This window comes from Acanthochromis polyacanthus, chromosome 5 (genome assembly GCF_021347895.1).
Source record: "Acanthochromis polyacanthus isolate Apoly-LR-REF ecotype Palm Island chromosome 5, KAUST_Apoly_ChrSc, whole genome shotgun sequence".
NCBI classification, from domain to species: domain Eukaryota; kingdom Metazoa; phylum Chordata; class Actinopteri; family Pomacentridae; genus Acanthochromis; species Acanthochromis polyacanthus.
In genome coordinates this window covers 25,419,893-25,443,700 of record NC_067117.1, presented here as the reverse complement: position 1 = coordinate 25,443,700, position 23,808 = coordinate 25,419,893, and the positions used below count along the sequence as shown (strand labels likewise).

At 40.4% G+C, this 23,808-nt stretch overlaps 1 protein-coding gene across 3 annotated transcripts in view; it reads left to right on the top strand.

Annotated features, from left to right (window-relative positions):
* The window catches only part of pdzrn3b (PDZ domain containing RING finger 3b), a 99,972-nt gene extending 87,934 nt beyond the window's left edge, over positions 1-12,038 (top strand). For all 3 annotated transcript variants that reach the window (XM_022222735.2, XM_022222793.2, XM_022222862.2), the window contains 7 exons: positions 3,200-3,453; positions 5,074-5,161; positions 8,193-8,291; positions 8,411-8,473; positions 8,641-8,742; positions 8,983-9,099; positions 9,687-12,038. In XM_022222735.2, coding sequence (XP_022078427.1) covers positions 3,200-3,453; positions 5,074-5,161; positions 8,193-8,291; positions 8,411-8,473; positions 8,641-8,742; positions 8,983-9,099; positions 9,687-11,201 — 2,238 coding nt within the window. In that variant the 3' untranslated portion in view covers positions 11,202-12,038. The remainder of the gene's footprint in view (positions 1-3,199; positions 3,454-5,073; positions 5,162-8,192; positions 8,292-8,410; positions 8,474-8,640; positions 8,743-8,982; positions 9,100-9,686) is intronic.
* Positions 12,039-23,808: the final 11,770 nt, after the last annotated feature.

Here is a 23,808-nt window from a genome sequence, read left to right as displayed (position 1 = left end):
CTGGTGCTTGTATCTAGCTCAAACAAAGGCAAAGTTGCGTTTCAAAACAAGTGGTATCTTCTTGAATTAGATTAAATCCATTTATGCAACAAAAAAAGAATCAAGACCAACTAGATTTAAAATCTAAATATCCTTTCATTAGTCTTGGTTACATCTGCAGTTTTTTGCAGTGTAGGAACAAAAAAGCTTGACGGGCAACAAAGCGAGGCGGAGCTTAGCGAGCAGTCACCTCCATTTTATTTATCATCTTTATTATGATTTTCATTAGTTACTTTTACATTATCAAGGTTCTCATAAATAATCAAGCTCAGTTTCAATGAGAGGATTAAATAAAGAACAAGTGCAATAAAATGTGAGGCTGTCTCATCACCATTATTATAGAAAGATGAGCTTTTTTGGCAGCAGGGTAGCAATCACCCACACACACACATAGGCTCCTACATCAACATCTCAATCCGGCTTGATTTACCCTCCTGAGATGATACCGCACCGGGGCTCACAGCACAGCTCACCCCTGCTGCCCCTAATTATTACCCAGCAGGCTGAAGAGTGACATAGCTAGCACATGGAGCGTCAAGGATCACTGAAGTCCTAGATTGTACTGAAACAACCAAATCCAAAGCGGGGATACAGGTTCTTCAAATCCGCTGTTGCTGTAGAGGTCAAATGTGATATTTTAATTAGAGAAAAAGCAGGCAGCGAATGACATAGCCACAGCTGTGTAAATTCCTCACCAGACACCTCCACAGCGGACGTTTGATTTAGACCTAATTAGTATTCCTTTAAGGAGGGCCTTGCTGCCCTCTTGTCATTAAAATGGATTTAACGGAGACCCCTCTTGGAGGATGCGCCGGAAGGTTGACAAGTAATTTCTGCACGTCAGTCATCATTGTGTCAACACAAAGAACACCTCAAGTGTTTGGTGTTTGTAAAAGACGAACCTCAGTCGTCCATTTCTGGTGTTCAGAGCCTTAAACCTGTTAACGTCCCCTTTCTTTGGCCGCATTTTGTCAATTGAGTCATCTGTTCTTCGTAAGCAGCTGAACTGAGGCCGAGTTAAGGCTCAGGTTTTTACACGGCGTCGTCGGGGAGCTCAGCGGTGGCGAGGCATTGTGTATTGTGTCAGGGGAGTGTTGTGTGTTTTTTCCCAGTGTGCTGCAAAGGGCCGCTCAGTGTCAGAGGTGAGCGACGTGAATGGAGGCAGTGGGACCCCCTCCACAGCTGGGAGGAGACTCCCCCCATTGAGAGCAGCGAGGCAGAATGCTCGGGGCTCAACAAGAAGGGGGCTAAAGGCTTTGTCTTTGGTTCACTGCCTTCTAGTAGCCCCGGGATTCCTGGCAACCAGGTTTGACTGTCGGAGCCGACATGCAGAGAGAAGAAAGCACAAAGGCGCTTGTATTCCTTAGCACCATCATGGCTCACTATGGGAAACAAAGGTGGCTGTGGACGTGAGATCCTGTGGGGCTCATTCTGGATGCCAAAAATGTAGATGTTGCGCATGAGCATAGTGGTTTTACATTTCTTGCTTGTTTTTTCCAGCAGGATTTCTTACATTAGTATTCTGGGACATGACAACTCGCTTTTCTCAGTGTCAAATTATTCCGAGCAAACTGCACATAGATGAGCTTTTAATTTTTTGGCCAAGTTTTGATGTAGAAACTTTTAAGTCCAGTGAGATGATCCAATTATCCTGCAGACCCAGGATTAGCATTAATCTGCTCTGGTTATTAGCGGGCACATAGCCTCTTCTGACTTCTCCATTAAGTTTTCTCCTTTTTCCTGCCTTCTTCATCCTTCCACTAAAGAACATGCACACAGGAGCTCACTGCCTTTGGTTTTTCTGTATTTATAGAAATATGTGCTCAGTTTTCACATTGCACGGGTCAAAGTCAGGTTTTGTATATATACTGCCATCATTCCCTGGAGGTATTTTAATATTGCTGCTACTTCTGATGTGCAGGACCACAGTTAAGTCTGCAAACTACGGCATGAATTCGAATGAGATCGCCGTAGCCGGAGGCAGGCGCAGCCAACCAGCCACGTGTTTATCAGAAAATTAATCCGCAAAAACGGACTTGCGTGTGTGTTAGATGTCAGGGGGAGGGAGAAGGGATGGTAAAGATTCATGACACGCCTAATGACCTGCAACGCTACATGCTCCTGCTAGAAGATAGCTCCATTCTGAGGAGGATGTGAGCATGTGTGTGTCTGCGGTGGAGAGACAGGAGGAGGAGGAAGCCTGTGAAATGAGAAGAGCGCCCCAGGCTGAGATCCTATCAAAGCTCTCAACACATCCAGGAATCACAAACCAACAAATTCCGTTCGATGTGGAGATTGAAAGCAGAACAGCAGCTCTGTGTAAACCCAGATAAAGCCGAGGGCCACTGTGGTGACCCAGGACGGAGTGTACATGCTGTTAGTAAAGTTCAGAAGGTTACTGCTTGTTTTTTGGTCTTCTGCTTCCTCTATGTTTTGTGTTTCAAGAACCTCTTGTAACTTGATGGCATTCAGTCTGCAGTGAAAACTCTCAATTCTAATCTGTATGTTCTGCTGTGACATTTTGGACAGCATAAATCTGTGTGCAGACTTGAGTCTCCTTTATTAAATTTTAAATCTCACTGGATCTTTTGACACATTCTGGTGTGAGCAGGCACTTCAGATGGTCTGAGCTCATCCTTCATCAGCACACAGAGGCTCTAAGTGGCTCAACCACACTTAATTAGCCTCTTCTCTGTGACATGCCACGGCCTTTTGCTCAAATTAATCTTCTCAGGTTAACACTCGGCACCCGCTCCACTGTCTCTGACAGGAGGTTGAATTCATCCTCTGCTGAGAAATTACTTAACTAAATGAGGGCTCCTTCATGCAGCCACCACTAACGACCTTGATTAATTAAAGAGAGACTCTTTCTAATTAAGGTCTTATTCTACGTGGTCCAACTATGACCCTGTAAAACAAGCTGAGGCAGTAATGAGTCATTTCTCAAGCAGAACATCACTTCTGAATTTGTGTTGGCTCGGTGCTTCATATGAGGGGCGCAATCATCAGAGATAATGATTACATCAGTTTAGCATAATGAATATCCTCTTCACAGGAAGCGATCTAAATGCGGAGAAATCTTTCATCTTCTGCGTCTTTGACGTGATTTTCTTCAAAAGGCAGGAGATGCTGATTGGGTTGTCTGTGCTTCTTCTTCCAGGTCAATGGCAAGGACCTCTCCAAGGCCACCCACGACCAGGCGGTGGAGGCGTTCCGCACCGCCAAGGAGCCCATCATGGTCCAGGTTCTGCGCCGGGCCCCTTACCCCAATCTGGTCAGCCCTACCACTGACACCCAGGTCTCAGACATCAGCACCCAGACTGACATCACCCTCCAGCACATCATGGCCCTCACCAAGCTGCCTCCCTCCTCGCCCCCCATGACGGAGCTGGAGGAGTATCTGCTTCCAGAGGAGTAAGTACCAACTCATGAAGAACTAGATGGATTCACATTCAGTATGTGCTCATGTCCCTTCCATCTCCTCCAATACATGGTTGTACACAGTCTACTGTCTCAGGAGGAAATCAGGTTCAATACTAAATTATCCCTTCATTATTGGGAGAAGTGTTGCCGTCATTTAGCCTGCGCTCACTGTTTTAAATTGGGTGCACAAAATACTAGAACTGCTAAACAGCTACACAAACTGCAGCCCACCACATGGCCATAAATTTGAAGCAGCACCTCTCTGAAGCCGCTTCAACAGAAACTGAACACTATATCTTTCAGCCATGTAGGGTTTATTGTAGAGGTGTTTTATTTTAATTCAGCTGTAGCTGGAAGTACCTAAAAACAAACTGCATCTACTTATCTACTTATTGTCATTTTAGCCAATTGTCAGTCATCTATCGTGACACTACTTAGTTGTGCACCCAAAATTGAACCTGGCTCACTTTTGCCACGCTGCAGTTCCTTTGCAATGTTTACCATGCATGTGTTGTAACGACAGACAAAGCTGGTGTTGCTGGGACAACTTTCCAGTCTGTCTTATAAAACACTGAGCAGTTTTTTTGGTGTCTCATAAGCCTTCAAACCAAACCAGACTTTCTGGAACATGTTTTGTTGTCTTAAAGGTTTCTGAAGCAATGTGTCCCCACCAGCACAGCCCCTTCCATTGTCTTGCTCTGAACAAAGCTGGACCAAATGCTTTTGAAATGGATTTGGAGCCCAAAAAGAAAAAAAAAAAATCCTGTCTCATCTGGCAGCAGCTGAGCACGCTGACACTAAGCTGCAAATGGCCTGGCCTTACTGGCAACCTGCTTGGTAGAAAACTGTTCTTACAAAGTTTTAACATGCTACTAGGGAAAAAATATATAACTTTTTAATTGCAGTATTGCTGTGGTAACAAAAAGGATTGCTAATTCCAGGAAGTTCACTTTAAAAAGAGAAGCTGCTTGAAATCTTTGGTGTCAGAACTTGAGGTGTTAAAAAGGTCACGTCAGTCTCAGACACAATCCGACCTTTCACCTGAGTAGTTAATTAACAGCAAAGACTTATCTTGTTCTCCAGACTGCACCGCTGTGATCACACCGGACGAGTGTGAAGTTTGAAGGGAAAATGTCCCTGTCACTTGTGGGAGATGACGGCTCCTCCAGGGCACACAGCCACATTAAAATGATGGGTCTGTTCATCTGCATTTGCATATTCCCAAATTGCATCTCTTGTTTCCGTGTGTGTGTTTTAAACCCTGGAGCTTGCAGAGTCTCGCTACATTTTACACTCTGTGGCAGCAGCAGTTGCCCTTTAATGAATAATAGGGATTTCTTTAATTGATTTCCGAGTCAAATTAATAACACGGCATGTTAATTCGCGATTAGCCTCCGGGTGTAGCTTCAATATATCTGATTCGAGAGTCATTTCTTCATTGAGTTCCTATTACGTCCGCTCTGCTTCTCATTTTATTTCCAAACTCTGGGGCAAAATTAAATCCAGATTGATGAATGCGTTAGTATGTTTTGTCTCCTCTTTTAATGTGTGTGTGTTCAATTTGCATTCCACTCTTTAACAATTTATCTTATCCTCTTTTTCTTTTCCTAGGCATGCTCCGGGGCATGCGTACTTCGACCCCAATGATTTCCTGGAGGGCATACAACAGGACATCGAGCGTGAGGAGCTGGAATATGAGGTAAAACCATCATCTCCGTATTTACTTACCTGCTGTCTTTCCAATGAAGACGTACACTCTGATAGAACTCCATTATTGCTTCATAAGCAAACCTGAGGTCGCCTCAGTGTCTCCAACCCAATGGGCACAAGTCCTGATATATCATTGTTATTAATGGAGCACTCGCCCTGCATACAGACACCGAGATGTAAGCTAGACAGGAATCGAGCTGCTGGTTTGTTCCAGCAGATGCACAATGGTGACATCATTACTTATTAGTGACAGCGCCTAATAAGTCTTCCTGTGCTCCCACGCAGTGGAGATGAGGCCCGGTGGATAATTAGATGACACAGTTAATAGGGCTGCCGTGATGAATCTGATGATGCTAACAATGGCTGGATAGGGCCATGATCAAACCTCTGTTGTGCTCCTTCAGTGACCTTCAACAACTCCGACACCCCATCCCATTAAAGCTCACCCACTTACTGATATATTAATAATTTTAATGGAGGACCTATGAGGTGTGCAGCAGAGAAATACTGACTGACCCCAATGTCCTTGAAGAGTGACTCTCCATCTTTGAAAGAAATGTCTGACATGATGCTGGGATTCTCTGTTTGGGTCCTGATCAGCTTCAGTTTATGCTTTTATACAATATTCACAATAATAAATTAGAGCAGAAAAGGACGTCTGACTACTAGTAGTGAACATGAGCAAGTTGGTTAGACTTGAATGTCCATTTAGTGTTTTTTTCCCCCCAAACACTTGCATCTTTTATTTAGTATTCCCAATGAGGAGAGTGTGCATGCAGAGCACTGAACACCACATTTTTTAAGTGCATTGTGCTGCCTATTGAAATACTGTGAAGTTTTTAGAATGCTGCTGGTGTCATCTTTGTGACTCTTCTGCAGGCAACTAATCACCCTGATAACCAAAAAAAACTGGAAACGAAGCTTGTTCTGGCCGTGACTGTCTATATGTCACACAGAAATTATGACAACCAGAGGCAAGGCTAGTCGATCATACAACAGAGGGCTGATATGCTGTCAAGATGTTGTTGTCATAGAAACAAACCCACGAGCAGCATGTTTGATGAACCTGCTCCCCGACACCCGGGAAACTTTTATGCTGGAGGAAAACGTTATATGGACACACACATTTAGTTTTTCTGGGTGATTTGATTAAATATTTTGATTTGAAACAAGTTCTAAGAATAATCAGAGTTTCTGGCAATTATACTTCTTTGTTTGTAGTTTTCATTGCCGTAAGGTTTCCTTGCAACCAGCAGAGACTCCAGTAGCTAGTTGCACCATCTGTTCCTCAGTTTAGGCTTAGAATAATTGCAAGTGCAGTTAGTTGTTAAAGTTGAGTTTTTTACATGTGTACCGAAGATGTACATTGCAACCTTGCTGTCACCCATTGGTTTGTTGAGCACTGTTGTGAAACCTTGAGGGTGTAATTTGGCAATCGACAATTTTTGCTCTTTAGAAACCTGTAGTCCCGCCCTAAAACATACCTTAATGCAGGATGTAAGTTATAGTCCTATTAAGAGCAAAATAAACAAAGCATTCAAAAAGTTTTGAAGCTAGTAAATGAGACCCTACACTTACTAGTAAAAGGTTTACTGAGGTAACAGATTAAAGACAGAAAAAGGTCATTTGCTCATAGACTTCTATATATACAGTTCTTTTTGCAAAAACAGCTGTCATCTACAGCCAACTGTTAGAGACTGTTAGAGATACTTTGCGTTGGGTTTACCTTTCAGACCCAGAGGCTACATCCATCTTTTATATGGCCATTGAATATCATCCCCTCAAGCTGAACAGTGTGAATGCTACAAATTCAAGATTATTTTTGGAAGTTTTGATCAAGTATGTGATGCTGCAGTAAAACTATAAATGTTTATCCAAAGTCCTCATGTTACTTATCCTGGAACGATGCAAGCTACATAAGCCAAATAAACTGACTGTATATAAAATAAGAACAAAGTGAAGCCAACGCAGAAGTGTCTTAAACCTGCATTCTCTCTAACATGCCACAGGGACGACTCCACTGGTTGCTAAAAAGGAATCTCACTGTGTTGAAGTCAATGAGAAAACCATTCCACTTCTCACTTGATTTGTTACCTCAGTAAAAGTTTTCTGAATAGGTTTATGGTCTTAATCACTAGTTTCATGACTTTTCAAATATAGCATGATGTTTGTTTTGTAAATTATGGTCCCATTTAGAAAAAAGTACACAATAAAGCAGAGTGCCATATCACTGTGCATTCTGTCCTTGCTTTCTCCAATCCAATCCACTGCTCTCTCGTTATGACTGGTTTCAAAAGACCAAGATGGTGACGACCAAATGCCATAATCAAGGCTTCAAAATGGTAGTCCACAAACCAATGGTGACGATCAACACATTAACCTTTTATATATGCTTTGTTATACAGTATGTCCTTTGGTTTTTGTATAGATATAACAGATGATTTGTAATGTGTTCATTCATGAGCTTTAAATGCCCTCTTACCTCTGGATAACTATTCCTCTATCCTTTATCTGCTGGCTTGTAGCTGTATATTCACAGAACAGACATTAGAATGGCATCTTCTCATCTAACTTTTGGCAAAAGAGTAAACTTATTTTTGAGAATGTCCTCATTTAACATGGTCTTTAATATTCAGCTGCAACCCAATTTTTGGGGCTTAACCCTCACAGAGCCTGTACTCTGCCCTGAAAGGCCAGCGCTGCTCATATCTTTATCTGTATCTATAAGATTACAAGTGTTGACAAGTGAAAAACGGCACTCTGCCCGTCTGCAGTCCACTGCATCATCTCTCATTCTGTCAGTAGCCCCAAATAAAGCCAATGGACTCCCTGCGTGCATCTGAAAGATTCATTACGGTGATTGATGGATCACTGTTGCCCTGTGATCCCATTTCGTAGTCAATACGTTCAGTTTGTTCCAGAAACACATACTCTATACACAAATACACAGGAATGTTCCTCTCAGCTGTGGAAATATAGGTCATTTCAGGTGTATGAGCTGTGAATTTGTCTCTTACCAGGAGGTGGATTTGTACCGAGCCAACATCCAAGACAAGCTCGGCCTGACGATCTGTTACAGGACAGACGATGAGGATGAGGCTGGGATCTACATTAGTGAGGTATGTGTTGCCGGGTAGTGCCTAAATCTACTTAAACACAAATAGAATAGCAACTGCTTGGCCTGTCACCAATGATAATGATCACTTTGACTCATAGATGTAACACTTTCTTGCTTTAGATTGATCCAAACAGCATAGCTGCAAAGGATGGCAGAATTAGAGAAGGTGACAAAATCATACAGGTAAGATCTGATTATGCTTCTCTGCAATTCTGATCTCTTGAATTCATTTGATAGCATAATAAAGTACCAGTATTACAAACCAATCAGAATTTGGAAATTCAGTTGTTTTGGATTGTAACACTGATTGTACGGACCGATTTTGAGGAATTCTTTATGTGTCCATCCAGATCAATGGGGTTGAAATCCAAAATCGAGAGGACGCCGTAGCACTGCTGACCAGCGAGAGCAACCAGAATATCTCTCTGTTGGTGGCCAGACCAGAGATCCAGGTAATGAGGGTGTCATTACGGGTTTGAACTCAGTAAAGGTTAATGACAACAAGACATTTCAACCTCATATGGTCACTTTTGGAATCAAATAAGTTGTCCTTCAGGGTAAGTTCTGTTATCGAGCCAAAAAATAAGATTCAGTGGCAGATGTTACTTGTTTTTTGTGTTCTGGGGGGGTTTTGGAGAAAAACTTGAGTATTTGCATCTAATGAGGTGTGTTCTCTCTCTGCTGCGTCTCAGCTGGATGAGGGCTGGATGGATGATGACAGGAACGACTTCCTGGATGACCTCCACATGGATATGCTGGAGCAGCAGCACCATCAGGCCATGCAGTTCACTGCCAGCATGCTGCAGCAGGTACACAGACATGCGCGTGCACAGCGTGAAGACACACAATCAATCACCACATATGTTCATCTATAGATTATTTTGGCCGAGGCAGTTCTGTTGAGGGTGACAGCTGTTCAACTGTTTTCAATGTTTTTTTCTATTAACAGAAACTGACTTTAATGATGAGAAGGTCAAGTTCATTGACAAGGCCTTTGTTAGAAGTCCAGTTTCAATTAAATGGTTTTATGAATAGCTCTTAATGAAGTAGATTTAATATTATTAGCAGATAAATTATCTCATAGAACTGTTCGTTTGCTTCTAAATCTTAACCTGTTCTGTAATAATGTACATTATCTCTACAAAAAAGACTTAACCCAAATATAAAAGCATCATATTTGGTGTTCAAGATTTTGTTGTTTCCTTTTGTATTTTTAATTCAAATAGCTTACAGTCAGTAGCTGAATTAGGCACACATTCACAGAATCATTAGGAGTCCAGCTGCACTAACATTTGTCATAAAAACAATAAGACCTACTCACCCTAGCATCCTGTGTTTTTTCAATAATGCTGACTGAAATATTTTAGCGGATTCAATTTGTTGTCTGTTCTTGTAGAAGAAGCATGAGGAAGATGGAGGCACCACAGACACAGCCACGCTGCTCTCCAACCACCATGAGAAGGACAGCGGTGTCGGACGAACAGATGAGAGCACACGAAACGACGAGAGCTCGGAGCAGGAGAACCTCTGTGACGACCAGACCACGGCCTCCAACACGCTGGGCAGCTGCAGAAAGCTGACTTACAGTCAGGACACCCTCGGCAGCACCGACCTGCCCTTCAGCAGCGAGTCGTTCATGTCCACAGACTACGCCGACACCGACTTCCTGGGCATCCCAGCTGACGAGTGCGAGCGTTTCAGAGAACTGCTGGAGCTGAAGTGTCAGATGACGAGCAGTGGAGCTCAGGGCCTGTGCTGCCAGGTCGGTGGGGCAGGAGGTCAGGACCAGGAAGGTGTGGACAAGGAGCTGGAGCTGCTTAACGAGGAGTTGCGCACTATTGAGCTGGAGTGCCTGAATATCGTCCGTGCTCACAAAATGCAGCAGCTGAGGGAGCAGTGCCGCGAGTCCTGGATGCTCCACAACAGCGGATTCCGCAACTACAACACTAGCATAGATGCTCGCCGCCATGAGCTGTCAGACATCACAGAGCTGCCTGAGAAATCTGACAAGGACAGCTCCAGTGCGTACAACACTGGAGAGAGCTGCCGCAGCACCCCTCTCACTCTGGAACTGTCTCCAGATAACTCACTCCGCCGAGGAGCAGAGAACCAGGGTCCAGCTGGAACATCTGGTTCCACAAGCTCCAACGGCAGGATGCTGAAGCCCCTTCTGTCCCCTGTCCAGGAGGCTGGTGGCCCCAGCCGGGGCAGAGGCTCTTCCAAGGAGCCAGATGGAGCACTGCAGGCAGAGAGCAAAGAGAGAAAGCTGGGAGAGTCCAGTAAGAATGGGCGTAGCTTTCCCCATTCACCTTACAAGCATGCTCACATCCCTGCCCACGCTCAGCACTACCAGAGCTACATGCAGCTGATCCAGCAGAAGTCAGCTGTTGAGTATGCCCAGAGTCAGATGAGTTTGGTCAGCATGTGCCGAGACCCCATTAGCCCCAGTGACCTGGAGCCCAAGATGGAGTGGAAGGTGAAGATCCGCAGCGATGGCACACGTTACATCACAAAGCGGCCTGTCCGGGACAAGCTGCTGAGAGAACGTGCCCTTCGAATCCACGAGGAACGCAGCGGCATGACCACAGACGACGACGCCATAAGTGAGCTGAAGATGGGCCGCTACTGGAGCAAGGAAGAGAGGAAGCAGCATGCAGTTCGTGCCAAGGAGCAGAGGCAGCGCCGTGAGTTCATGAAACAGAGCCGAGCCGATTGTCTGAAAGAGTTCTCCGGCGCAGAGGACAAAAAGGAGCCCAACATCATCGAACTCAGCCACAAAAAGATGATGAAAAAGAGGAATAAGAAAATATTTGACAACTGGATGACCATCCAGGAACTGCTGACCCACGGTACCAAGTCACCAGACGGCACAAGAGTTTACAACTCACTCCTGTCTGTGACCACAGTTTAAGTCCTGCTCTGAGTTCAGGTGGCAGGTCAGTGAGAGGACGGACGGTATTGGACTGTACATAGAACGCTACCAGCTGGGGTAGAGATTCCTGCCTCGTTCAATGTGGCAACATTGTGTAAATAGGAAATAAGGAAAGTCTTTTCTGGACGAACATTTAAATGATGGTTGGACGTGACATGAATCGGACATGGCTACTGTAGGAGGATGATTTTGAAAACATTTTACAATAACCTTTTCTACCATTGTGCTTGCTCTTTTGGATATTTTTGGAAACAAAAACACAATATTTGACTTTTTGGAAGGTTTTGAAAGTGTGCAAAGACTGAGTGCCATACATAAACAACCAGCATTTACACTATTTTACTTTATTTTGTTCGTACTATACATATATCTTATCAGTATTTTACTGTTACACATACTTAATGCTTTTATGGAAACAATGCTATTTTCCTGCAAGGTAGAACATGTAATCCTTTTCAAAAGGACTTTTGTAAATTAAGAAAATACAATTTTTGTATCAAATTCACTTTTTTAGTTATAATTTCTCTCGAAAGGTGCTGATTTCCCAAAGTTAAACACTACCAGCGATGTACCATCTGTTACATAATGTAGAGATCATCATAACATGATATCATTGTGTATGTTCGTATATTTAGAAAAAGATGCTTCTCACATTGTTGAAATTGAAATGTTTGTGTTTGTTCAAGCACACATTGTAGTCGCATTTGTAGGGTTTCATGTATTGAACAGAATAACAGCGTAACAAATCCTTAGTTAGCCACACAATTTGATGTCCTGTAAAATGAGAGAAATAATAAATTATTGTTTTATATATGATGAGCTTTGAAATGTTGTTGGAATTTGTCATTTATAAAAAGAGATTGGTAAAAATCTACCCACACATGCAATGGAAAAATCTAGAAGAATTCTGCACATAATGACACAAGTGTATTATATAGAGTAGATCAGTAGGTATAGTTGTTGCTTTACACTGCAGGGCATTGGCTTATTTCTAACTTTTTGTATTTAAAAGCATTGGAAATGTTTGTAGATACAGTTACCATCAGTTTAATCATTGGTAGAAGCCTTATCATTGATTCATTTGTTTAAAATATTGAGCATTTGCAAAGTTTTTTTTTGATTATCCTTGGTTCACAGTGGATTACATTTAAGTCACTTGTTAGTGACAATTTGCAACACAACATCTCTGCGGTCTTTTTTTGTAATAATGGCTTTCTTTACAATTCTACAGTTTCATTTAGCAGACACTTTTATCCAAAGCGACATACATCTGAGAGTAGATGCAACACAAATTAGCATTTTTTAAAACGAGGGTTCTCAAAGTGCTTTGACAGATGAGGCAAAAGCAGGGTACCCAGGGTGCTAAATCACATCAGTTAAGTCAAAACAAGAAGGCAACTGATACAGTTATGCACAATGCAATACATCTCTATTAATATATACAAATCAAATAATAGAAGCCATAAAATCTTAATAAGCAATAAAAAGCCTAACAAGCAATAAAGACATCGCATTAAAGAAAGTCTGTAGTTGCCCACCTGAGGCTCTAACACTGCAAGCCGGCTCATATGGCATCAACATTTCTGCTATGTAACTATGGGCCAGACCGTGGCGTGCATTAAAAGTGATCAGTAAGGTCTTGAAATCAATTTGAAAATGAACTGCGGGCAAATGGAGAGAAGCCAAGACTGGGTTGATGTGATCTTTTAAGACCAGTAAGAAGCTGAGCTGCTGCATTCTGAAGTAGTTTGAGGCCAGAGAGTGGTTTTTGGTTTGTGCCAGAAAAGGTGGAATTACAGTAGGCAGACAATGAGAAAATACCAAATGCATGAATGACTTTAAGCAGGTCTGAATGAGTCAGTTTGATTCTGGAGATGGTTCTTATCTGAAGAAGGTCAGGACTAGACAATTTTTTCTGCCCAATCTGTGGTTCAAAGGTTACCTCTGAATCTAGTGCATCCAAATTTCTGACAACAGACCTCAGGTTAGCTGACTACAAACCAAAGCTGTCCTTGCTGAGACTGGCACAGTTGAGGGGACTGAACAATATGACTGGTGATTGGAATTAAGTAGGAGAGAAAAAGTTTCTGTCATCCAACATTTGACATGATTGAGAGAATCTAAAAAAAGAGAAAGAATATCAGTGTGCAATAGCAATGAAAAGTGTCATTGTGACATTGTGTAATAAGATAAGATAATCATTTATTACTCCCCACATCAGGGGAAATTTCCCATGTTACAGCAGCAAAAAATCTTTCAGAGAAGCAAAAATCTTTCAGAGCCGAGTGAAACCAAATAAATACAAAATGTAATTGGACCTTAATTTGTACCCTGTGGTACGCCACAATTATTGTGATCTGTGCAAGTTGACAAAAATCCTTTGGCAACTGTGAGAGTGTGAACTCAGTGTGTGCTGGGCCAATAAAGCAAAATGTGAAGTATCTAATCCTCTATCTACAAATGTGTGTTCACAAAAACAGCCTGTATTCCACAAATCATAGCTTTAACAGTTGTTTCCAATAGATACCTAATATCAGAGGGTGATTTTTACAGGGATGTACAGTAAAATGGAAAGACCACACAAGTTAATTCCAGACAATTTTGCAGAGCAGGACTGAGATCTGAAAGCCAATCACCACATTAAATATCAAAATCAAATTTTAAAGGAATCTTTGGATTCATTGGACTTTCCATGTATAATTTTGTCAGTCCTTAACCATTTTTTAATCAATCAGGTTATTTATATGTTTATAATATTATTCCTAATAAGTGAGTTAATCAGATTAATTTGTATCATATATAGTACTGTGGTGTCTTAAGTTTTATATTTAAAGTTACTAGTTTAAACTTGCATACATAAAATTATAGGTCATAAACCTTAATTATTTTAGTCAGGCAAATTTGTATTATTTTTAGAATATCAAATTGTCTACACAGGTAGATTCACATGGCAAATCATACTTTAGTGTCTCAACTTTAATATTTAAACTAGTCAGGTAAATTCTCAACGTTGAATTATTTTTCTGCTTGAAAGCACTTTGGGTCCACAGCTGTTGTTTTAAATGTGCTGTATGAATAACAGTGACTTGGCCTGACTCCAATACGTTTCCTTCTGGCGTGCAGCTTAGTCAGCCTCACTATTTCAAAATGACATACTGCAGAATATGGGTATTAAATGCCCTAGTTGATCTTTTTGAATGCATTTTTAAATACAGGATATGTTGCCTTGGAATCACAGAAGCATCTGTTTACATATATCTGCCAATTTGCAGTGATGGTAGAAGTCTTGAGGCGAGTAGTCCTTTTGGCTGCGTCTGTGTTTCATGTCAGAACCCAAGTAGGGCAACAGCATGACAGGCTGGCATTGACATAAAACAGACCAGTCATTGGAGATCCCCGCTGTCCAGATCTGACGCTGCTGAAGGTTGACAACAAAGATTTACATGATGACAGGGTTTTTCCTCGCAGTGGTGGCTTCCCTCCTTGATCTCTTACTGCTCTTCCTCAGCCAAAGAAAAGCAGTCCATCAGCTCATAACTAAGATCTGAAAATAGTCTGTTGTTTCATGTTGTCAGTAATGTTGGCATTAGGCTCCCTCATATGGTGATATCCCCTTGCTAGGCTAATGATTTATTTATCTGACTCTAGACTCGTACCATCTGTTACGGGGACCTTGTACCCTCGGTCCCATATGATCCTTCAATTAGCGGCTCAGCGCCTCATTACTGAGAACAACGGCAGCTAACACACTATTGTCATCTCACCTTTTGTATCTTTAATTTTTAATAAGGCACAACAATTAGGGCAACACGCATTTCTTGTTGTTGTTCATGCTCTAATCAGCATTCAGTAAAACTATTTAATATCTTTATATCATCCACTGTGGTTATGTGTAAATGGGGGTCAGTCGTGATGATAAATCCAGAAAGACCTAAAGTTCATCTCAGCTTTATGTGCATTTGGTTGCTAATGCTGTTATGGTTTTACAGATTAGTGGATTTTTGTTTGCTATCATCCTCATTTTCAGACAGGCAGTCTTCTCTAGCAAACCAGCTCTGATTAAAGGACAACACAACACCTGCTCAGAACCAAATAGCAGACAAAACTAGTGATGAGGAGCTGAACATAGTGGAGCATTTTACAGCTACAATATTAGAAGCTGCCGAAGACAAAAAACCTGAGCTAAGAAGTGATATGGTGTTCAGAAATTCAAATGCTAATGCTATCCCACAAATGTCATGGTTGCCTGTGCATCATTTTCCAGACATGCCAGCAGGATGTAGTATGCAATGGAGACAAGACAGGGGAAGGTTCGTGATTCTCTGGGCATGACTCCTGCTCCTGTAATCTCTAAGCTCTTCACACATCTTTACCTGCACATGATGAAAATCACTCCTTTAGGACACAGGTATGTCATTATTATAAAAAGATGTTGCCTAGTGACCTGTCAGAAACCCATCATACAGAGTCAGCCAAAATAATGTTTGCACACATCAGGAAAAGAAAAGAAAAACTTGCATAAATATTTCAATAGCAAATTTATTCAGACATCACCAGATTAATAAAAGTTGTCTTTGGCCTCTACAATTACAAGAGGTGCTCAAAGTGGAGGCCACTGGCTTCCAGACATTTCTGTTCTATAGTAGACGTCACCTGTTGATGCTCCATTCATGAAGGTAATGCCATCAGTTGGGAAAACATCGTACAACAGGACACAGAGTTACCGTTATTTGATCAAACTTTGAAAAATGTATCTAAATGTATAGAAATACTTCTACAAATGAAATATTTGTAAAAGTTTTTCTTTTCCTGATGTGTGTGGACATTATTTTGGCTGACTCTGACTCTGTGAGCTTAATGAGAACAAAACTGTCATTTAATTGTTGCTCTGAAAGCTTCTTTGGTGAAAACCAGCTGGTGTTCTGCTTTGACACAAACTGCTGTTGAAGTCTGTGTTTTTAGGTTTAACCCCACAGTTTCTGAATGAACTGAGTTTTTTTTTTCCTGATCAATGTGGATGTTATAATTGATGGTAACATTTACTGATCTTATAATCAACATGACAATATAACAGTCTAACATTCTGACCACCTGACTAATACTGTGTTGATCCCTTTATGCTGCTAAAACTCCTCTGACCCAGTGGTTCATCAGAACTTTGGGTCAGTTTTAGTTTGTCCTGCTGAGGGTGGCAGCTGGCATCAAGGACTGCTGTTGCCATGGAGACTGGGGGGTTGTTTGTCCTGCAGTGTTTAGGTGGTGGTACATGTCAAACATCCACATGAACGTCAAGGTTTCCCAGCAGAACGTTGCATTAGAACAAGATGATGCACTGGAAAAAATGACCCTCTCAAAACAAGAAAACTTATTTCAAGGAACTTTTACCTTAAAATAAGTTTTAAAAAAAAAATCTCCCATAGAACAAGTGAAAAATGGCTTGGTAAGATTTCTTGAAATAAGATATGATATTTGAATATCGATATCTTAAAATTAGCTGAGAAAATTTATTTTAAGCTGTATTTTACCAGGATTGTCAAGCTTAGGTGTCTGAAAATAAGCCAGACATGCTAAAAAAAAAAAAAAGCAGTTTTTCATTCAAAAATAGGTTTTTGCTTTCATGTAACCTCCTAATTTGAGATGTTTTAACCCTCCTGTTGTCCTCATTTACAGCCACCAAAAAATATTGTTTCATTCTCTGAAAAAAAAATCCAATAATTCAGAAAAGAAATTCCCCAAATTTCAGTAAATATGAAAAACCTTCTGGAAGAAAATTCCAATAATGTTTTTAAAAGTTTCCCTTAAAAGTATTATTCTTTAAAAAAAAATCGTCCAAATTTGGTAAGAAATTCTTGTAAACGTTTTTCAAAAAAATTGTAAAAATCTTCCAAAAAATACTGAAAATATCTAAAGTGATTCCATATATATCAGTAATACTTCTAATATTTTCTATAATAACATTCACAAAAATATGAACTGAAATCCAGCAAAATTCGCTGGATTTTGGTTGATATTTTCTTTGTGAATATTCTTAGGAAACATTTTTAACATTTCTTTTTTCCACCAAAAACTGTTCAAAGATTTCCCAAAAATGTGGACATCAGAATTTTCACTGTGAAAATATTTTTTTTGTCAGATTTTCAAACTTTAAAACAGGCCAATTTTGACCTGCAGAATGACACGAGGGTTAAACTTATTTTGAGTTTTCTTGTAAAATTCAACTCAAAACAAGATATTTTCAAGATTGATTGAACAAGACATTTCAGATGCATTGTCTTAAAACAAGTCCCTCCATCTGCTGAAATGTCACTTAAGTGAATTTATCTTAAATCAAGTGGGATGAGACGTTTTGACTATAAATAAGACAAATAGACTTGGTAAGATTTTAAGTTTTCGGATGTTGTCTTCAGCTGTCAGTGGTCAGAATGTTGTGGCTGATCGGTGGATTTGTCTGCCTTTACTTTGACATCCAGAGTTATATAAAAGTATAGCATGTGTGCAGTTTTAGTGGTCCAATCAGAGAAAATCATATCCATATATAGATTTTTATTATTTCGAGGGCTGGTTCAGTAAAGATTATAAAAACTACATCAGATAATTCTTTGTCGCAATTGGAAATTTGGAGACTGAGAGATGGTTGAGAAGGTTTGCAGTTCTTGTTTTAGCAAAATATTAGAATAATTAAAAATAATAATTAAAATTTGAATAGAATGTCTTTATTGTCATTGGACATGAAATTATCTGCAAACCAGCAAAGTGCATCAGTCTGAGGTACCTAAAAATAAGTAAAGAAAAATGGTTCTAAAGCCAATAAACAGAATATTTTGAGGGGAATATTCTAAAAAGGAAAGAAAAGCTCCATTCTCACTCCTCTCAGGATAAACTGTCATTAAAATTGACTTTAAATTTAGCTTCAACACAAGATAAAAACATTTACTTTCATTACAGATGTCAAGTTTTAATAAAGTTCATGCTACTTTTATAAAATGATGGAAGTGAATAAATTGTACTTCTGGGATCTATGTTTGATTTCTGTCTTTTCTCCTGTCACCCAGATGTTCAGAGGAAGATGATGCCACATCTGGTCCAGCCGATGGAAGGTCATGAAGTTCTCTGACTGAAGATGGTCCTCTGACTGGATTTAAGGTTCAGATGCTCAGGAACAAACTCCACCAATGAGCCAACAGGGAAGTTTTAGGTTTATTAAATGTTGTTATGAAGGTTTCGCTGTTTTTCTTTGTGAATGCAACGTGCTCCAACTGAAACTTGAACTAGAAGTTAGAAGTAAATCCTTCCATCTGAAAGGATTTATTTGCATTAATAACCTCATAACATTCTAATTTTTATTCCAGTCTTGGTTGGAAATAGAATCCCTGTATTGATTCAGGTAAAAACTGAACTTCACAGCATGTTGGAGCAAAACAACCAGATGAAAAGTGTGATGGTGTTGGATTGTCAGGCCGTAATGTTGCAGCTTTTCTATCTCAGTTCATTCTGACTTTCAGCTCTGAATCAACAGCTGTTCCAGTTGATGGTGATCCATGCTGTGGAAGTCTCACATCTCCTCATTTAATTACACTGTTTATTCACCAACACTTTATTTAATAAAAGTCCCATCTAGTTTTATGAGGAATGTGATGTTTTAATTTCTCTGTGAATAACTGCAGTCTAATGGAACAGCTGGAACTGTAACATCTGTCCTGATATTGATCAGAATACTTCTGGTCAGCAGTCATCCCTGGAGTTTTACAATAAATCTTTACTTTTGTTGTGAACTTTGGTAAGAAGCAGAAACTTTAGCGTTGCTATGGATACATGGGTGTTAAATTCTGTCCATGTTTCATTATGGGATGCAGTCCAGCAGATGAGTTTGTTTTTACTGACAGCCAGCATTCAATCTGAGATATTAAAAATAAATGTGCATAATGTGGAAATGAAAAGATTTTATTTTTATTTATTCCTACAGCCAGAATGTGGAGGAATTTAGTCTCACAATCACAGACAATAAATATTGTCTGAAAGTGGGGTTATTGTTGTTTATCAGCAAAATACAAAAAGATTAATGTTAGAAATATTCCAGTTAAGACTCTAGAATATCATGATTTATGTAAATTTATGGCAATAATATGAATGTTCAGGTTAAGATTGTACAGTGATATTTATGATGTGAGTTTAGCTGATAAAAGTTTATGACTCTGCACTATAATTATTTAAATTTACATCATAATATTTAGGGTTAGTCTCTACAGTATTGAGATTAAGAAATCAAATATTCTAGAAAAAGTAAATGCAGTGAACTAATCTGGATATATTTAAGTGACACTGCAATATTTTTTGACACAAATCTATCTAAATCAAAATTTTAATCATTTTTTTCAGTAAATCAGTCAGCCCACAATTACTACAATTCTACAATGTGTGTCTCTTTCCTTTGACTTGGTATTTGTACAATATATGATGTATATGATGGTGTTTTTTCATACCAAAGGCTAACTATGATGTTTTCTCAGAGACATACTATGCTACTCTGTTTGTTCTGGCTCTGGGCCGCTGGACTCCTCCTCTGTTCTTTTCTGGATTGTACTCAGCAGCATTCCTTCGTCCACCAAGCCTCCCTTGATTCGTCCCGCCTGCCGTCTCTGGAGCTGAAGCTGGATTGGATCAGACCAAAGTACAGTCCAATCACGATGCCAGCTGCCTCTCAAAAGGCTCCTTCATCTGACGGGACTTCTTCTGAGGGCTTTAGCAGAACTTTGGAGATGTGTTTCAGTGGTTGGTGGATGTGTGGGGAGATAGAGAGGGACCTTTGAATGGTTCAGAAAGGAAAACAGGAACTTGTGGTGTGTTTTAGGGTTTTAAGAGGTGAACAGGAAGAGGGTTTTTTGTATTTCTCATCTTTTACTTTGTTCCTGGTTGGAATGCCCATCAATGTCAACGTGAAGTTCACTTTTAGTTCTGTTTCTTTATTTTTATTTTACTAACACCCATTTGCTTTTAACCCCCTCACATGTTGTGTTGTTGTAAACTTACTCTTTCAAATAAATTCTCATCTAACCCTCTGGAAACCAGCGTTTGGACTGTTTTTGTGTTCCTCCTCACCTACTTCAGACAGCTGGGAGAGAACAACGTTTTGTGGACCAAAGGCTATACTATGATGTTTTTAGAGTGACATGCTTTACTACGATGTTTTTTGAGCAACATGCTATACTATGACATTTTAAGGGTGACATGCTATACTATGATGTCTTAAGAGCGACATGCTATAATATGACGTTTTAAGAGCGACATGCTATACTATGTTTTTACAGTGACATGCTATACTATGACGTCTAAAGAGCGACATGCTATACCATGACATTTTAAGAGTGACATGCGATACTATGACGTTTTTCGGACGACATGCTATACTATGACCTCTTAAAAGCGACATGCTATACTATAACGTCTTTAGAGCAACATGATATACTATGACATCTTAAAAACGACATGTTATACTATGACGTTTTTTTGGACGACATGCTATACTATGACGTTTTAAGAGTGACATGCTATAGCTACTATGGTGTTTTAAGAGCAACATGCTATACTATGACGTTTTTAGAGGGACATGCTATACTATGACGTTTTTTGGACGACATGCTATATTATGACGTTTTAAGAGCGACATGCTTTACAATGACGTCTTAAGAGCAACATGCTATACTATGACATCTTAAGAACGACATTCTATACCTAGGCTTGCGCTAGCCGATCGCCACAGCGCCATTGACGGATCGTTTTGCTGGATGGCGCAGTCATTCTGAACCAGTGGTGCCACAGTGGCGCTCTATTTTTCTGGTAAAATGCAACAAAAAAGGGTTCGACTTACTTTTTTTTCGAAACGAAAACAAACTTTATCTCTCGGCAGGCGTCGGAAATGGTCGGAGTCACCCGAATCTTGATCACGTGCCCGGTGTTGTAGAATTTTCACACTCCCCGGAAAAATCTGACTGCCCCTTCGCGTGAGCGACTTACGTTTCACTCTGTGGCCACTTGACGGGTTTTCTGTTGTACGTTTACTGTTTTTGCTGTTGTTTTCTACAGGTTTTCGGGTTAAATGTGATTAAGTACCAAACTGCAGACATGTTTTCCTGTTAAATATGATTAGGTGACATGTTTCTCCTCCTCTTCTCATCCGTATGTGCGCACCCTAAATGGCATCGGGGGAGATCCTACGCTACTCAAAGCTTCACTCCTATGAGCACATCAGGACAGGACAGGGTGTAATCGCCAAATATTGTTCATATTCCATCAGCATTCTACACGTGTCAATAAAATAATTGTTCACTGAGAAAACTTTATCTCCTTATTTAAGATCAGACTCCCCGAAGAATGCAAGATATGGCATCAAAATATGTCTGGTATTTATGTATAAAGTCTTTAATATAAGTATAGTTCTTAAGTATAAAGTAATTTCTTATTGTTGTTATTTTTATTGGGCCAGTTAACAATATACCGTATTTTCACGACTATAAGGCGCACATAAAAGTCTTAGATTTTCTTCAAATTGTGCGGCGCGCCCTATGGTGCAGTGCGTCCTGTGTGTGTTGTTGTTGTTGTTGTAAGGCGGACGTAGACCAGGTGGTTTTTTCCACGCATCACCATCGCTGTTGATCTGTGACTCTATGCGTGCCCATCTCACAGCCGATGTGAAAAAACAAGTGAAGCAAATGAACTCTGAGCTTGCTGTCATTCCGGGAGGCCTGACAAAGGAACTCCAACCGCTGGACATCGGTGTGAACCGGCCGTTCAAAGTAAGGCTGCGAGCGGCGTGGGAGCGATGGATGACCGATGGAGACCACAGTTTCACTAAGAGTGGAAGGCAGCGCCGGGCGAGTTACGCCACAATTTGCGAATGGATTATAAATGCTTGGGCTAACGTGTCTGCTGGTACTGTTGTTCGAGCTTTCGCAAAAGCCGGCATCATTTCCGAGGCGCCGCACGGCACGGAAAGTGACTCTGACAGTGAAGAAAGTGAACCTGGCATGTTTGATGGAGGTTTAGCGCAGCTGTTCAATTCAGAAACAGAGGATGAGGACTTCCATGGGTTTGATTGATGACGATTACCGGTAAAAAAAAAAAAAAAAAATGTGAATACCAAACTCAGTTTTGCTCCCGCTCTATTTTTAAATACGCACACTTGTGTGCTTGTTTTATCTGTGTTTTACCATGCCCGCGCCTATTGATGATTAAAAAAATGTTAGTACTTTGTAATCAATACTTAAATAAAGCACAACCAAACTCAGTTTTGCTCCGGCTCTATTTTTAAATACGCACACTTGTATGCTTGTGTGTGTGTTGTTGTTGTAAGGCCGACGTAGTAGAGGACACCATGAGAACGTTAAAGGGGGAAGTGTGGGCATGGATTGTATATAAAACCCTCGCCATATAATCAGGTGCGCCTTATGTGTGTTTTAAATACAGTAATGGCACACATAACTGAGACTGCGCCTTTTGGTACAGTGCGCCTTTTGGTCGTGAAAATACGGTAATAGAATTGAAATTCTTTATTTATCCCACACCTGGGAAATTATTTGCTGCAACAGCTAAAACACCAAATCACAACAATTAAAAAAAAAAAAAAGTAAATTACAGTCTGTAAGAACAGAATAATAAAATAAGGGGCTAAATGATCACAGTATAGCAGATTAAGAACAGAGAGACTATTTCAAAACTAGGACTTTAACAGAAATATGCAGGTTGAGTTAACTGTGCAGATTGTATGATATGAAATAAAACCTGGAGTCAGATTTTGTAAGTTCACTTAACAAAATCTGACTTCCCTAGAGGAGGTTTTTGTTGAGTTTATGCTACAGTTGTGAGATATGGTACATAGTGAGGGTTGAAGACTTGGACATAGGAGGAAATGAAGGTAAATTGGACATGAAATTAATATTTTTATGGGTCAAAAACTTTTGATCACGAACATGTTTCAGGTACAGGTTTTTAAATGGCCAAATGCATATATACATGGAAATGTGTCTTCACCACTGACTGCCTGTTTGTAATTATAAATAACAACATACATACATATAAGTAGAAATAAAATAGTTAAAATAGAACTGTTTAATTGAGCATTTTTTTTACCTCAAAATGCACCAGAATGCTAGCCTAGCCATGCTACACCCATGTTTCTGACGGCACAAGGGTCTAGGGAAGCTCCACAGGGAGGGAGGCGGGCTAAAAGGTTGTCTATCAAATCCCTCTGCAGCAATTGGGTAGGTATACAACCAATCGACGCAACGAATAGGCTGACGTAGTTCCGAGAGCACCGGCGGATTGTGGCTAAGTCCCATTAGCTTCCCAACCAGCGGAGCCGCGGAGCCAACTGGTATATTAAGGATTTGCCATATCCCGTCGGCATAAGTCCAAATACGTCTTTCTTCTCAATGAAACACTTAAGTGCCGTCCTTTGTTTATCTTTCAAGTTGAATTTTAGCTTCAAATCTTTAAGGGCTGTGGCCAAAGCCGAGTCGAAAGATAACTGTTTATTGTGCGTCGGTTGTTTCTGTCGGAATCGTCACGCCTCTGTCGTCACTTCGTTACGCCC